The 16497-nt window shown below is 50.3% G+C and overlaps 6 protein-coding genes across 6 annotated transcripts; 4 read left to right on the plus strand and 2 right to left on the minus strand.

Annotated features, from left to right (window-relative positions):
* Window positions 1-488: 488 nt before the first annotated feature.
* ACLA_032460 (exocyst complex component Sec10 family protein) lies at window positions 489-3252 on the plus strand (the record flags this gene model as incomplete). The annotated part of the gene is made up of 3 exons (XM_001269936.1): window positions 489-600; window positions 654-2928; window positions 2982-3252. The coding sequence occupies 3 exons, from the start codon at window positions 489-491 to the stop codon at window positions 3250-3252; spliced, it is 2658 nt and encodes an 885-aa protein (XP_001269937.1).
* A 775-nt stretch (window positions 3253-4027) lies between these two features.
* Window positions 4028-4867, plus strand: ACLA_032470 (putative extracellular SCP domain protein Pry1; the record flags this gene model as incomplete). Its single annotated transcript, XM_001269937.1, has 2 exons — window positions 4028-4300; window positions 4379-4867. 2 exons carry the CDS (start codon window positions 4028-4030, stop codon window positions 4865-4867), a joined length of 762 nt encoding a protein of 253 aa, XP_001269938.1.
* Window positions 4868-5388: 521 nt separating this feature from the next.
* EifCb (translation initiation factor eIF3 core subunit b) lies at window positions 5389-7824 on the minus strand (the record flags this gene model as incomplete). The annotated part of the gene is made up of 4 exons (XM_001269938.1): window positions 5389-5817; window positions 5886-7416; window positions 7483-7675; window positions 7752-7824. The coding sequence occupies 4 exons, from the start codon at window positions 7822-7824 to the stop codon at window positions 5389-5391; spliced, it is 2226 nt and encodes a 741-aa protein (XP_001269939.1).
* Window positions 7825-8702: 878 nt separating this feature from the next.
* Window positions 8703-9799, plus strand: ACLA_032490 (SWIB/MDM2 domain protein; the record flags this gene model as incomplete). The annotated part of the gene is made up of 4 exons (XM_001269939.1): window positions 8703-8855; window positions 8957-9427; window positions 9492-9545; window positions 9614-9799. The coding sequence occupies 4 exons, from the start codon at window positions 8703-8705 to the stop codon at window positions 9797-9799; spliced, it is 864 nt and encodes a 287-aa protein (XP_001269940.1).
* An 857-nt stretch (window positions 9800-10656) lies between these two features.
* On the plus strand, window positions 10657-13133 carry ACLA_032500 (E3 ubiquitin-protein ligase HEL2; the record flags this gene model as incomplete). The annotated part of the gene is made up of 3 exons (XM_001269940.1): window positions 10657-11121; window positions 11186-11424; window positions 11480-13133. 3 exons carry the CDS (start codon window positions 10657-10659, stop codon window positions 13131-13133), a joined length of 2358 nt encoding a protein of 785 aa, XP_001269941.1.
* A 281-nt stretch (window positions 13134-13414) lies between these two features.
* ACLA_032510 (MutS family protein MSH4) lies at window positions 13415-16375 on the minus strand (the record flags this gene model as incomplete). The annotated part of the gene is made up of 7 exons (XM_001269941.1): window positions 13415-14844; window positions 14895-14982; window positions 15032-15126; window positions 15175-15354; window positions 15398-15442; window positions 15499-15817; window positions 15869-16375. 7 exons carry the CDS (start codon window positions 16373-16375, stop codon window positions 13415-13417), a joined length of 2664 nt encoding a protein of 887 aa, XP_001269942.1.
* Window positions 16376-16497: the final 122 nt, after the last annotated feature.

A 16497-nucleotide genomic window follows, 5' to 3' on the forward strand; every position in this document is an offset into this window, starting at 1 on the left:
GGACTTACCTCTCATTCCTGTAGTAGCTATAAATCCCACTCCCCGTAGTTCTCTGTTGTTTTGCCATTTGCCGTTGAATGCATCAAACTGTCTATCCTGCAGTTTTGATTGGTGGGTGGGGTGTGCCCACTGATGGATCTTCTGGAGAGCTTGCGGCGAGCTCAGGTGGCAGCAGTCATAAATAGCCACAGTAAGAGTCGAGAATCCTTCGATAGTCTACCGGATCTCAGCCGCAAACATAATCATCGATACACACGCCACGGTCCAATCTTTTGGACCTGGATAATGCCTTTCTACCAAGAATGAGTACATACTGCTCATGAAAATGACAGATTGACAATCACATCACATCATATCCTCTATCTCAATTTCCCCGCAGGTTGGCTCGATAGCTCAACAGCCTCGATTGATACGACAGTGGTAGGCTTCTCTACCTCTGTTCAAACAACTACCAGCTCCTCTCTCGATGCAGAGCCAAAGAGCACAAGATGTCGAATGCGAGGAACGGGCCAAAGCCAGGCGGGAAACCGCGCCGAGATGTATTGGCTTCGCTCAAGCTGGCTTCCATGGAGGAAATCTCCAGAGCCTCCCTTCCAGCAGGTATGCTCAGCACAATTAATCACGGTTACGATGAGTAGTCTGACTTGTCTCAGAGATTATGTCCTCGATTATCGACTACCTCTCGCCCGTCGACCTCATTCGCGCCGCACGGTCTTCCAGACTCCTCCGCGAAATGGCCTACGATGATAGCAGATGGGTGCAAAAGTTGAAGCGCATGGGCTGTTGGGACGAGAACGAGGCCCGAAAACATGCCGAGGCGACTTTTGGTACAATCGCGAACGTGGAATCGGTTGAGGAACAGCAGGAGGAGAAGCCGGGACGCCCATCCAGTGACCAGATACCAACGATTAGTTTGAGCACGCTCTCCGACGGATTCGACCAGATCAAGCTTTCCACATCTGCTCCCCCCGACGATGTTAAAGAGCTGGAAAAGGATTCTGTTCTGGGAGTGCTGAAGCAGGTCAGATCAGTGCGTGGGGACGCACGCATTGAGTATGGGAAAGTCCATGCCGCATTGGCGCCATTCTACGAGGATATTGCCGCGCGTGGTCCATCTCCAGATAATCTACTTTTCAAGGAATATCCGGACCCGCAACAACAAGCTCAAATCCTATCCCAGCTGCAATCCTTCGCCAAATGCGATACAACGGAGGGTTGGAGGGAACGAAATGAACGTTTACAAACTGCCATATCCATGTTCGAAACTGCGGCCTTGAATGAATTTCGACAAGGCTATGAGACCGATGATATTGACGGTGCGATGCGCAAATATGCCCATGTCCTATTTATGTTAAATGGGGGAAAGTCCGCGGTCGAGCTCTTCATCCATCATAATCATATTATCACTCGAAAATCCGATCTAGGCACTGTGGCGGACTGTATCGATGTGCAAAACCAGGAGATCAGGCTTGAACACACTCAGGCTTTCTTCACCAGGCTGAGTGTGGCTTATAACGAGGAGGTGTCAATCATCAACCGTGCCTTTCCCCCAGCGCTGAGAGCTGGCCCCGCATTCGTTGAAAAGGTCGGACAAGACGTGCTATATCCGTTTCTGACTGCGATCTTTGATGAGTTGCATCGCACGAACCTTGAATCATACCTCGTTGCCATCTCGGGGACATTCGCTCAGTGTCTCAACTTATCAGAAGCACTCTTACCGATACAGAGCACTACCGATAGTCTCGATGAATTCCTGGATCATATTGTCGCGAAAGTCTACGAGCCTCATACTGATCTATACCTCGCAGAAGAGCTCGATCATTTCCGAAAGAATTCCGCAGCAGTGGTAGATGAATGGGACAGGCAACTTTCAGAACAGGCGGCTTCAACTGAATCGTTTTTGATGTCTAATGTCAACCGACAGGCTGACAAACGTGATTTCTTGACATCGTTCAAGAAGGTGATCATGGCCCCCGTCAATATTCTCCCTAGTTTCTCAAGCTCTAAACCTAGCGAAACCAAATCCGACGAAGAGCCTGTTGCGGATGAGCCTTCCTCGACGATGAAAAGCCCCAATCGGTTTTCCACCATTGCTTCTCCAGCCATTACTCCTACTTTAGAGGCTCCTCCAACAACAGAACTTGCAGCCAAAGCTGCTGTGATGAAATTGAAGATGGAGGGTATTCGATCTCTTTTCAGCATTGAGATTGCTTTAAACTTGGTTCACTCGGCCAAATCAACCCTGGAACGTGCAGCTCAGTTTGTGAAAATCGGCGGAGAGACCGGCGCAGCGGCTAAGCAGCAATGTGAGGCGATTTTTGTGACGCTTGTACGCATTCTTGGACATCAGCATCTCATTGTTGGGTTCAACAAGGCTGTCGACCATCTGTCCAATTATCGACCTCGTGAACAAGGAGATCGCGACCAAGCCGGGGTTGAACCACTGGTCACCTTTCTCGAACTTGTCAACGTCGGCGATCTCATCTTGCAGATGATTGATGTATTTTACGAACAGGAGCTTCTCGGCTCTAAGATCACGGATCGAAGTGACTTCTTGGATCCTGCAGTCAAGGAGAAGAAAAAGTTTGAACAGATCCTGGATGAACGTGTCGCTGCTGGATTGAACAAAGGCATCGATGTCCTGATGGAGGAAGTGGATTATATCCTCGCGATCAGACAGCTAGCTACTGACTTCAACCCTGATGTTTCCACAGACCCTTATCGAAAGACTATGGATGTTGCTGTCAGCGATGCGGCCGCCGCTGTAGTCGATGTGGTGTCATCTCACACGCAGATGCTGATAGGAAGCACTGACAAGAGTACACTAGACGTCTTCAACCAGGAGGTTGGGCTCCGACTCTTTGCAGCCCTGTGCAAGCATCTGAAGCGTCAAAGGATCAGCGTTGAGGGATCCTTGAAACTCATCAGGTATGTTCCATTTCTCTTCCAGAGTATCAATGCATTGTTTCTAATAAGACCAGTGATATGAACCACTACTTCAAATTCGTGCAAAGTTTGAGGAACAGCGACCTTCTCTTATATTTCAAGGCGCTCTGCGAATTGGCACAGATCTATCTTATTGATCCATCCGACGCCAAAGAACTAGCAACGCTCATAGCTGATGCCGATCGGTTCTACGGGATCTGGAGGGTTGAGGAAGTGTACGAGTTTGCCGAGCGACGAGCCGACTGGTACCAGGTCAAACGCGACGTTGAACGCGCCATGTACGGGATCGGATGTAATGTTATGTGATTGACCAGTGTATGTGGTCATAATATATATAAATTAGATGGCCTAGAATACCCACATTGTTATATACAGTCGATGATTCACGGATAGGACGGATGGGGTATGGCTTGTTCTGGGACAACAGCGGCTAAGGATTGATATCACCTTCTGCAGTCATATTGACATACAATCATAGAGACAGAGTCTGATCAATTCTTCAGAATCCAAGCGTTCTAGATCCTTGCAGGTATCCGCATCATGCAAAGTCCATCTTCCGAGTCGATCTGACTTTGTTGTGGTTTGACTTTGGAGACACGGGGCTGACGTCAATGAGCGACTGCTGATACAAAGTGTAAGCGCTGTCATCCAGCCATGCTTCTCGACTCTCGCCTGCATGTTTCATCAATCAAATGATGGCGGTTCTCAATGTTATTTATGGTTCGGACGGCCGACAACGTCTGCAACAGTGTCTCATTGTTCAGAAAGTACATCATATATGGAGCTCGATAATGCATTGAACAGTATGGCCTCACATCTACGCTATTTGGAGTCATTTCTAACGGCACACAGATGGGATTGCTTGACTAAAATTGCTATGAAAGCTGTACTTGTACCTTGATCGAATCAAAGAGCGCCTTGACTTTGTTGTTGCTCCATCGATTGTATAAGCAGCGAGCAACAATCAAGTTCACGCAGCAAGCCATCTATGTCATTGGATGTCGAAGCACAAGATATAAACCTATCATAGCGAGACCGAGGACTTTACGAAGTACCCGATAAACACAGGAAGCTCGCCAGAATGCATACACATACCTCAAGCCGACTACTCGAGCTCCTGCTGTGGTTCCAATTTTGCCTAGCAAGCCATGCGTCAATAACCACACTCTCAGCAGCAGTGACACCCACCATCCCACACCCACCCTCATACACCTCCCCAGAGCTCTTTAAAGATACAATCCTCTCCGCCAGCAACACCTATCGCCGAAACCACAACGCAAGCGAACTAACCTGGAACGAGACACTAACAAAATACGCTAGAGACTGGGCAGAGGGCTGCAAATGGAGGCACTCTGTACGTCACTCCTCCAACACACCCCCCCCAACCACCACCATACACCTCCCCCATGCCTTATTAACGTATCCGCCACAGGACGGGCCATACGGCGAGAACCTCGCCTTCGGCTACGCGGACCCCATCACCGCCGTCTCGGCGTGGGGCGACGAGGGCCAGAAATACAACTTCAAGCTACCGACAGGCTTTACCGAGGAGACGGGCCATTTCACGCAGCTGGTCTGGCGGGCCACGAAAGAGGTCGGGTGCGCGGCCGTTGATTGCGGATATAGCGACGGGAGTGATGCGAAGGATAAGCACGGGCAGTATACGAGGGCGCAGGGGTGGTATGTCGTGTGCGAGTACTCGCCTGCAGGGAATGTTATCGGCAACAATAATGCGTTCTTCCGGGTGAATGTGCAGTCGACGAGTACGTACTCCGGGCCAACGGCGACTGGTGCTGAGACTGGTGCTGTTGCGACTTCGACGGGGACCAGTGGTGTGGGTGGAATGTATGATAACCGGTATTTGGGTGCTGAAACTCGGAATGTTTTGGTTGGATTGATGCTGTTTGTGAATATGGTTTAGTTGTATTCGAGAACGACATCTTCCGGTCAAACATGTGAATTCTTCTAGATGTAAAAGGCGTGTACCAGCTAACCCTGCAACGAGCGAGGCATCTCTGGCTTCCGCCGGGAACCACAGTCGTGGCGAACTTGGACGACTTGAGGATTGTGTAAGAACAGTGAACAGGGGCCAGCTGAATGAAGAAAAGAGCGCCTCATATTACTTTTGACAGATCGGATTTATATACGACGCGAAGGTTGCTCGCTCATGCATTGTCATCTCTCATACTACCAACATTGCGTGCATGACTTCCCATCTTGGGAGATGCAATACATAATCTATCCACTTTTTGAATGTGCCAGGCGCCACTGGACTGAAACCAAGCCAACAGATCATGGGAGAAGGCTCAAGGCGGAGAGGGAAACAAGGAATCCCAATATTCTGGGAGGGAAATTGGCGACAATCTCGACAAACAAGACAGGATAAGAGAAAGGAAAAAAGGTAAATAGAGGATAGCATTAGATACGGAAAGAAAACCCCAATCAACCGATGACCTCTTCGCTCTCTTCGACGATTTCCTCGACAATCTCCTCCACAACGGCCTCGCCTTGCTCGGATGTGACTGCAGGGGCGTCCTTGGCCTTCTTTGGGTCGTCCACATCCTCGGGGAGCCCGTAAGCATCCTTGTCCTCGGACAGAAGCTCCTTCTCCCGGCGGATCCAGGCAATCCACTCGCTGAGAACACGCTTGCGCTTCTCCACGACGGCTGTGTTGGCAATATCGACGGCGTATCTGTCTTCCTCATCGAACTCTTTCGAGTATTCCCGAAGATTCTTGCGCACTTGCTTCTGTTCCTCCTTGCTGAGGAAGGTGGGTGGGCGGGGGCGCCAGAGGAATTGCTTGAACTTCTCGGTAGGGTTTTCGGAGAGTGTGTTGCCGGAGAATGTATGCATGTTCCAGCCATTTTCCAACTACAAAGTCGCAAGGGTCAGTATATTCGTAACTTTATGATGAGAAGCGAAGACAAAAGGCCTCTTACCGAGTGAGTCCACGCGCTAGCACTGCTGACAACGTAGCGACCAGTAGGATCCCAGTCAATGTCAGTTACACCGTAGTGCTCAAGAGTCTTCATCAACTGGACGTTGGCTGTCAGATCCTTCTCTGCCTCCGGCTTCTCACCCTCAAAGTCCATATCCCAGAAGTCCATGTCGAAGCTGGTCTGGGAGTGAACCGTGGCAACAACGACGAAACGGCCCTTCGGCGACCAGTAGATCGCGTTGCTGTTCTTCTTCTCAATGGTGCGCACCAGCTTGAAGTTGCCAGCTGCACCACCCTTCTTCTCGCGAGCGAAGAAGGACACAGCCGTCTTAGGGGCCACGGCGGCACCGGCCACAGTCTCACCATTGGTAATGAGAACAAAGCGACTTCCGTTGGGCTCCCAGGCGAAGTTGATAACGGTATCCTTGAGACTGTCGACAACCTCAACAGGAACACCCTTCTCGCGTACCCGGAAGATCTCTAGGTTAGTGGCCATGGACTTCTTCGACTTCGAGTGACGATCGACCTTGACGCAAACGAATGAACCCTGGGATTGCCAGTGAAGTTTGACGTCCGAAACGTTGAAAAGATTACGAGTTCGTACAATCTCCTTAGATGGTACGCTCATCATAGCGACTCTGGCGGGGTTGCTGCCGATTTCAGGGGTCCAGAAGCAGAGCAGCTGCTCATATTGCTTGACACCTTCACGGTTGACAGTGGCGGGCGACCATTCGAAATCCATCACTCCATCGACCTTAACGGAGGTCTTGCCAAGCAGGTTCATCCGGGGAAGCTCGTAGATCGAGATAGACTGACCCTGCAGCATCCGAGCGACGTACTTCTCATCAGCAGACCACTTGAATGCAGGCCACTGCACCTTCTTCTTGGGCTGCGCGTCGCTTTCGCCTCCCGGCGCGCTGAGATCATGAGAAACGAACGAACGCAGAGGCTTTCCAGTTTCGATATCCCAGACGATGATATTCTTTCCATCCTCCTCGTAAGACAAAATGGGCTGGCCTTCTTCCACTTGGATAGGACGCGCAGACCAGGTGGTCAGATAGCTCTCACCGGGCGAGAATTCAATAAGTTGGACAAATGGGTGAGGGAACTGCTTCTGTTTCGAGAAAGCAGGACCGCCCCAGAGCTGAACACCCTGGGGATGGACGGATGCCAAAAAAGTACCCTTGGGAGACCACTGGACGAAAAGCTGGGTCCAGTGGGCACGGTCGACGACGTTCTCGGGCGGGTTGTTCTTGTTGTTCCAGAAAACGCCAACCTTATCACCACGGTAAAGAGCAAACTGATCACGGGCGTTGGGGTCCGAAAGCCACGAGCGGAGATGTTCCTTCTCCTTGAAAGGCTCGATGGTGGGGGGCTTGTATTCTTCGTCGATGCGTCCCTCGCGGCCATAGCGCTCGATATCCATCAACTTGTTGACAAGGAGAGTGTGCTTCTTGTCGAGGGGGGTGCCGTGCAACTGCTTGACCGCGGCGACGGCCTGTTCTGGGGTCTCGTACTCAACGAAGGCATAACTAACGGAGAGAAACAAAAATTAATGTTCTCAGCTCTCTGGCCCAGTCCTTTCCATCTAAACATACCCTTCAGACATGTTCTTATCGTTAACGGGCATGAAGACCGCATCCTCGGATGTGTGGCCCACTGTGTTGAGTTTCCTCATCAAGAACTTCACGAGCTTTTGTCTGCTCTCCTCGGGCACGACCGGAAGCCCATCGATGACAACAAATGTATCCAAACCCTCCTCGAGCTTCACTTCATATTGCGCCTTAAGATCTAAAAGCCGAAGAACAAGCCGCGTCAGTCGAGAGGGGCAACAAAGAAACACCAGAACCCAAACAATCGCACTCACCGGAGACGTCAATCTCCTCCTCCTCCTCTTCGTGAAGGTCCTGCTCGGACAGAGTATCGAAACTGGGCGCCATGGCTATTCGTAACCGGGGAGGGCGGAGCGAAGGCGATGGGGAGGGGGGGGGAATAGGTTGGGAATATCAAGAATGAGATCCTGTCTAATTTTCTGCTGGTCGACCCCGTTTTTGGCTCGCCGTCGAGTTTAGGGCAAAAAGAGCAAATCCAAACCGCAGCCACTTGTGTGCGATGTGCTGACTCAATTATGACTCAGCTAGTCAGCTGATCTAGAATCATGTGACAGCTTAGCAAAGCAGCTTCTCCAGCTAGGCTTCCTGCATGGTTTCCTGATACAGCCTAGCCTGATCCCTGCTTCGTATGGCCGCCGTAACATACGTGAATTCTACTAGACGCAGCCCAGTAATGATGGTCACACTAGTACACCATGTATCGATCTCCGTCTAGACATCTGGAGAACGAAGAGGAGCAGCATAACAATCAAATGATCTCCGGACGCATTATCCCGGACTTCTTTTGACCCTGCAGGTGAAGGGCACAAGTTAATCGTTGAGTCAATTGCTTTCATCGCTGCCTTTGTTGATAGGAGACTTATATGAGTTCTCTCTTCTCATCCCATCTTCCTCCATAGTATCCCTCTTCTTCTCATCTCATCTACCTCTCGTTGATGCCCCGCTGGTACTAAGCGCCAAGTGAGTGACCGCTTAGATCTAGACGATCTCAACTATCACCACTGTGTTCCTCATTGGACTCATTCTAGGACCATCAGCAGCTTACTTTCGGTCGTACAGCAATTGTATTCTCTCCAGTTATTGCTTTTCTTATTTACTCCCTTGGGAAAACAGACGCGCAACGAAGCTACTTGACCGAAAATGTCGCGTAAGATCCCATATTTCCATGTGCCCAATGTCCGAGTTTGGTCTCTTGAGCTGACATCATGCCTTTCGCGATAGTATCTCCGGATATTCGCAATCAGTATATCGAGGCCATCGACGCGATACTGGCTAAGAGCGATCTGAATACTATTTCCGAGAAGCGCATTCGCAAAGGTCTCCAGGAAGTGGTTGGCTATGACCTTACTCCGCAAAAGGTCTGTGATTGCCGCTCAAGACCCCGTCGCAACATGCTCGCATTCATGTGGCTCCAATGCCGTGACTATGAAATCTCCGCTAATTCGAATTGTGATATCAGGCTGCAATCAAGCAGCTCATCATGGAGAGGTTCGATATATTTGCCGCAAGAAGCGGTATAGGAGCTTCCTCCGATGCGGCTACCTCATCCACTGCCCCTACGAACAACGGCCATGTAGAGAACTATGCCTCAGTCACTCCAGTCGAACCGTCACCCCCCGCTCCGTCCTCCTCTCCACAGAAGCGTCAAGCAGAGAGTGACGAACAGTCCGACACCGCGAGCAAGACCCCACCGGCGAAGAAGAAGAAACCTGATCATGATATTGACGCGGATGCCATCTATGCTGCCAAACTGCAGGCGGAGGAGAACATGCGGGCTCGCCCTACTAGAGGTGCTAGTACGCGTAGGGCGCCGCCAGTAAAGAAGAAGGCAAAGGCCAAGACGTCTAAGAAGGTCAAGGCGGAGGATGATTCGGATCTTGATTCGGGCTCTGAGACCAAGAAAGAACCTAACCGATCTGGTGGCTTTCACGTTGGTCTCCCATCTCTGTCCCATTCTGTCATGTCGGTCTTTGCTGACAAGGACACTCACTTAGAAACCGCTTAATTTGTCTCCCCCACTGTCAGCATTACTCGACGGCGAGGTGACGGTACGCTTTCCCCCTGTTTTTGCGGTTTATCGTTTCTACCTCCGAAACTGACATTGATGGGTTGGTAGCTTTCGCGACCTCAAACGGTGAAGAGACTCTGGCAGTATATCCGGGAGCACGATCTTCAAGATCCCAATGACCGACGTCAGATCCGCTGCGACGACGCCATGCGAGCCGTGTTCAAACAGGATCGCATACACATGTTTACCATGACCAAGATTCTGAACCAAAACCTGTATAGTCCCGATGAATAGTCCATCTCTGAAACATGACCGCCACACGACATCTTCTTTCATTTGCACTTTCCCTTGCAGCGCGCGGATACCGCTCCTCATTACGACCATTCTGAGACTTCCTTTCCTATTCTGTTTTCTTTTCCATTCATCATCTCGCATTGGATTCCAGGCGCTACCATTTTTTTTTTTTACTTGAACAGCCTTTATGGTTACTTTCCTTGGCAAACTGTTGCCTTTTCTCCCTTTTGTTCATTTGCTTCTCCAGCGGGAGTTGGTGTTGCCTCCAAGACAGGCCGACAGGAGATTATCTTTAGAGGTTGAGTGTTGATAGCTCTCTATAGCTTCTCAGTACGAATCATCTCAAGCGATCCCATTCATGCATGACACTTGTACAGACTACTGCGAGACTACCCCAACTTTGGGTCATTTATAATAGGCTTGTGTACCAAAATTCGCAATGAAGAAGGTATTGCAGAGTGTGTTGTAGGTGCACATAATTAATCCATCCGGTACACTATGTGCGCTCATTTTCATTTTCATTAACATTATCGTTGAATGCCGAGTGTAAGAGATTCAGAGATTCAACAATCCAGTAGTACTGTGTAGTAAGTCTCTGTGAACAAGCTCTCCGCATTGTCTCCATGATCACTAAGCAAAGTCCCTTTTTGCTCGCCGCTTACATTTCACCCCACTGCAAACTGCCCGCATTCATACCTGCATATCGATATTTCTTACTCTGTACCACCTGTTTATATCTTATATCGCTCATTCAACAACCAAGGGCCAGCACTGAGCCGCCTCTCAGCATTTAACACACCCTTGTGGGCCCTTGTTCCACTTACCGCATTTCACCTGAGTTCGACAAATCTGCCACGATGTCTGAAACCGAACCCCGACCAACCGCATCGCAAAGCCAGAATCGTGGTGGTGGTCGACGGCGTGGCCGGGGTGGATCCCACCAGGGAGGTCAAGGGGAAGCACCGCAACGCGCGACCGATGGAGGCGGAAGGGGTTCAAGAGGCCGAGGATTCGGGACTAGACGCGGCGCCGGAGGACGTGATAAGCAAAGTCGCAATGCCAACAGTTCTCGCGTCCCTGACGAGAGCGGCCCCCCAGCGGGTGCGGAAGCTGCTTCAGAAGGCGCTGCTGAGCTGAGTGAAACTAAAAGCAAGTTAATACCGGCACCCGCGACAGACGACGCGGATGATGGCGAGGTCTGCTTCATTTGTGCGTCAAATGTCGCGCACACCTCGGTTTCGCCGTGCAACCACCGGACTTGTCATATCTGCGCTCTCAGGCTGCGGGCTCTGTACAAGAACAAAGCTTGTGCGCATTGTCGTGTATGTTTGCGACTGTGATAACTTGGATTTCGTCGACGGCCCCTGACAATTTCTCTCTCAATAGACCGAGTCGAACTACGTTATCTTCACAGACGACCCCACAAAGCGATTTGAGGATTTCACAGACAGTGATTTCTCCCAGAAAGACGAGAATCTAGGTATCGAGTATGAGAACAATGACATCTTTGAGGACACTGTTCTGCTGCTACGGTACAATTGTCCCGATAATAACTGTGATGTGGCTTGCTTGGGTTGGCCTGACTTGCATCGTCATGTCAAGAGTAAGCACGGCAAGGTGATGTGGTATGCATCTTTGACTTCTTGCTATTAAGTGGACCGTCTGCTAATTGTTAAACAGCGATCTTTGCACTCGGAACAAGAAGGTCTTTACACATGAGCACGAGCTGTTTACCATGGCAGAACTGCGCAAGCACGAAAAATACGGCGATGATGTCCCCGGGGCTCTGGACCAAAGTGGTTTCAAAGGACATCCTGAGTGTGGATTCTGCCACAAGAGATTCTATGGCGATGACGAACTGTATGCACACTGTCGCGACCGCCACGAAAGATGCCATATTTGTGATCGTCGCTCGGTGAATCGACAGCAGCAGTATTACATTGACTACAACGCCCTCGAGGATCACTTCCAGCGGGATCACTTCCTTTGCTTGGATAAGGAGTGTCTGGAGAAGAAGTTTGTTGTTTTCGAGTCTCAGATGGATCTGAAGGCCCACCAGCTTGAATGCCACCCGAATGGGCTCTCTAAGGACGCCAGACGAGACGCACGGCTGGTGGACTTGTCGGACTTTGATCTTAGGACGCCATATCAGTCTCAGAGGCCACGCCGTGGCGCTGGCCGAGGCCGAGACCCGAACGCAGATCCCTTACCTGTATCGAGTGCTCAGCCGCTGCGGCGAGATGAAATTGCATACCAGCGACAAATGGCCATTCAGAGCGCGCAGTCTGTCTCCACGAGGAGTTTTGGGGGCCAGCTTACGCGAAACGACACTCAGACTGTTCAGGCTCCCGCTAGATCCGGTGTTGCTACCCCTGTCCAAACGCCTCCCACCGCTGGTGCTCCGGTTCAAGAGATGGACGCTCTCAATATTGGTGCTCCTTCGGGGCCTGCTACTCCTCAAGACCAGGCACGCCGCTTGCGACATACTGCTGTGATTGAGCGCGCCTCCAATCTTCTGCGGAATGATGCAAACAAGGTTGCGGACTTTCGCGCCAAAGTCTCCCAATACCGCACTTCTAAGATTTCGGCCACCGCACTTATTGATGCATTCTTTTCGTTGTTTGACACCTCAAGCACCGAATTAGGGAAGCTCGTCAAAGAGCTTGCCGAGATATATGAGGAGGATGCCAAAAGGAACGAATTGCTGAAGGCCTGGAATGACTGGCGTGCAATCAATGAAGACTACCCGGCCTTACCAGGACCAGGCGGTCTCATTCCAGGCATGTCCCCTGGCACTACGAGCGGGGGCGGAGGCGGAGGAAAGCGTGTTCTCCGACTCAAATCGTCAACAGCGCAGTCATCTCGATCTGCAGTTGGCAGAAGCGGCTATCTCCCTTCGTCATCCTCATCATCGTCCACCAATCCTTTCCCACCCCTCTCTGCTGCTACAGCCCGCTCAGCTCCCAGATCGACTGCGTCTGCTACTCCATGGGCCGCAGCAGCACCCCCGCCTCCTCGATCCATGGCAAGCACCATCAATCCCTCTTCCCGTCCAACCCCGAGCTCCTCACGTGCACCAGCGAACACAAACAATGCAGAAGCCTTCCCTGCTCTTCCTACAGCGCCTAAGCCTAACGTCCTCATGGCTGGCCTTACCCGCGGAACTGTCCGCTGGGACGACCGCCGTGCGTCACCAGCCAATGCCTGGTCTGGATCCTCCGGCAGCGCCACTCCGACCAACGGTTTTGATGACGATTTCGGGGAGTCTTCGGCAGGTGGAGGAAAGAAAGGGAAAGGCAAAAAGGGCAAGCAGACACTATTCCATTTTGGATAACGCATCTGTGCATGTTGCCTGCTCGCAAGTTTCGTTGTCTGAGTTTTGTATTTGAGCGATATTATCGTATTTAGAGGTATTTCGACATCAGGCATGTAGCGTAAAAGTTTTCTCAGGTGGCCATGAATGGTGACCGTACAGATAATGAGAGAAATTTTTTGCAAATAGCTCTGGGCTTGCTGTTGATTTTGCTAATAAGGCTATATTGAGGCTACAGTAGTAAGATGTTTTATCAAGCATAACCACATAATATTACAGGTTGTCATATAATCTTCCCGTCATCATTCATGTTCGAAGTCATTCTCCTGTTCTGTACCCATCACAGCAACCTCGGATGACGAGGAGTCCATTGAGGCTTCCGGAGGAGATGAGGCAACAAGACTAGCTTGCGATCGATTAACAAAAGCATCTGCACTGGTCTCTCTAGAAGGCGCTAAAGCTTTCTGTTGTAGTTCATCGGCTTCTTCCATATCAATCTCATCGTCACTGATAGCAGCAGTCTCTTCCTCGAGGCTCGCCATACGCAGAGCGAAAGTATCCTGCAGTCTTTTCAGCCATTTTCTGAGTTCTTCGCCTTCCAGCGTCCCATCCCGTGCATGGATTAGCTGTTCCCTCAGTGCAAGCATTAAATTTCGCTTGCGTGACAACATCTGCGTTCTAGACTTGCTGTGCCGGCGTTTGGCAAGCTCATTCAGGTTCTCGGATACCCGCTGAGCAGTTTCTAGGACACCAGGCGGTAGGTCCACGAGCCTTGCAACGGCGAGACCGTAGAATTGAGTTGTGTCCGGACCCTCTGCAATCTTGTACAGCATGACCATCTGAGAGGCGTCCGGTGAGATCTCGGCGGCGAGATGGAGGCTCACCACGCCGCTGCGCTCAGCCATGATCAAGGCTAGGTCACGGAAATGCGTGACAAACCATACAAGGGCATGGCTCTCCACAGGTGATTCGGCGATTGCAATGGTGATGGCGAGTCCGTCTGTGGTACTGGTGCCTCGGCCAAGCTCGTCCACGATGACCATACTCCGGGGCTCGATGTTACGAAGAATACATGCCATTTCTCGCATCTCAGCAGCAAAGGTCGATACATTGGCTTCTAGGTCATCCGAGGTTGAGACACGGGCAAAGAGCTGGTGAATCACGGTGAAAGACGCATATTCAGCAGGGATGAAACAGCCAATCTGCGACATGATGGTCATCAAAGCCAAGGAACGAATGTAAGTTGATTTGCCACTCATATTGGAGCCAGTGATAATCTGGAATCGAGACTGTTTGGTTGCATAAGCATCGTTAGGAATGAACTTTCTTGTATGGATTTTCTCCCGTATGGGGTGTCGTCCGGATTTGATGGCAAGCACATCCGTCAGTTCAGGTCTTATATACTCGCTGCAGGTGGCCAGTTGGGCAAAGGCAGCTAGCATGTCCAGCATGGCAATAGCTTCGCTCACCCGGAAAAGACCTGAGATCTCCTTACATACCTCATTGATGAGGCTTTGAATGGTTTGGTCGCTCATGCTAATTACTTCATTATGCGCATCTATGATCTTTTGATTCAGTTTGACGAGATCAAGAGTCTGGCACTCTATGCGGTTCTTCTTGCGATAGACGTTGATGAAAACCTCAGGTAGTGACTCCATCTCTGTGATAGGGATACCGATATAGTATTGGCGAGCAGAATCGAACCTGAGGTCTAGATCGAGATTATGCGATTCTGGACAATGTTAGACAACTAGCTGGGACCTCGTGGTGTCGTGGCACTACCAGAGAGTTTTGACACAAGATCTGCCGCATCCACATTGGCTTCTTTGTACGTCTGCCTTGCAACATCGAGGAGGCTGTTGACACCGGCCTACTGGAGAGTCAACGACATTCGGGTTAGGGATCAAAACAGCACGTACCCTGACACAGTAAATACGTTGGTTCCTGAGGTCAAGAGGCTTGCTTTGGTACGTTACATGCTCATTCAGCGTCTGCTCAATCAGCTCTTCGACAGCTCGATGATTTGCTGGAGCACACAGCTAGCTAAGTTCAGTGATGGAACGAGCTACAGTTGAGTGCACTATTACCTCTCTTACGGTCATCAAGAGACTACTTTGAGCCGCGGTAAGTGCCTTATATACCGACCTGATCGATGACACATAAGTCTTCAGCATAATGACATTGTTCACTGACTGCTCGACGTATAGGAATGTGTGTTTTGTGGGCACAAGAATAAGCTGTCCTTTTAGCTGGCGACACTCATCAACATAGGAAGGTGAGGCAACTGACAGACGTCAAGACTTTATCTGCATCAATGAACCCCTTAAGGGCTATGGAATACCCAAGTCAGTTTGGTTATGAGAATAGATACTGGATTAGATACTACCTTGTCTGATCGAGACGAACATATCCTCTTTGGTAGAGAGATCCTCGACGGCGTCATATCGCGCTAGCAATTTTGATTCCTCTGTTGAAGGTTGTAAAATGTTGGCTCTGAGAAGCCTAGCACCCATCGGGGTCAGAGTCTCATTGAGTAGTCCAAACAGGCTATCCTTTGATTTTGCGTTCTGGAGATTCTGAATGAGCTCAAGTGAAGTTATGGTGGGTAGATCAATTGACATGGAACCCTGAGATGGTTCAAATCTAATTCGTAGCGAATGCGACGTGAATGTCTGGTCAAGCTCAAGCTCGACATACTTGAGTACCTACTAGGCAATCAGAGAATGTTACAATAGACTTGAGAACAAATGCCTTACAGCCGCGAAACAGCAGGCTGCAAAGTAATTTCCTCCAAGGGCGGTCTTGATTATTTCGATGTCTTGCGGAAATGCTAATCGGTCCACATATTCGTGACCAAGCTTCTCTGACCAGTACCTACGATCGAGGATAGTAAATGTAGTATCCGGAATGTTCTCTTGGATGATGTAGAAGAGTTTAGATTCTTTAGCAGTGCCCATGAAAAGAATCTCCGTTGGCTCAAACACGGTGATCTTCGTCACGGTTTTGGCATAGGTTTGACTATCGCAGATTTGGCATAGGACTACCTCTGCGGTTGACAGATTGACGAATGCCAGACCAACTGTGGATGAGACACCTCTAGATTCACTCACCGCGCAAACAATGTCCTGAAAGGCAATGCTTGTAGCGGTTGTAGCGGGTCTCGCTGTCCTCGGACGTTCAGTACCTTGTCTGGAGATGGAGGTGAAAGGTGTGAATGGACTCGGGCCTCCGAGCGAGGGGACACGAGACAATGCCGTTGTCATGCTGAGCAGACTAAAGGGCTAAAGATGCCTCATTCGAAGGAAACTGAAGTTTAACTGATGGAATGATGTTCAAAAGAGAAGAAGAGGATGGTCAACAACCACTGTTGTATACGATAACGAAT

This window comes from Aspergillus clavatus, genomic scaffold (genome assembly GCF_000002715.2).
Source record: "Aspergillus clavatus NRRL 1 1099423829805 genomic scaffold, whole genome shotgun sequence".
Classification (NCBI taxonomy): Eukaryota; Fungi; Ascomycota; class Eurotiomycetes; order Eurotiales; family Aspergillaceae; genus Aspergillus; species Aspergillus clavatus.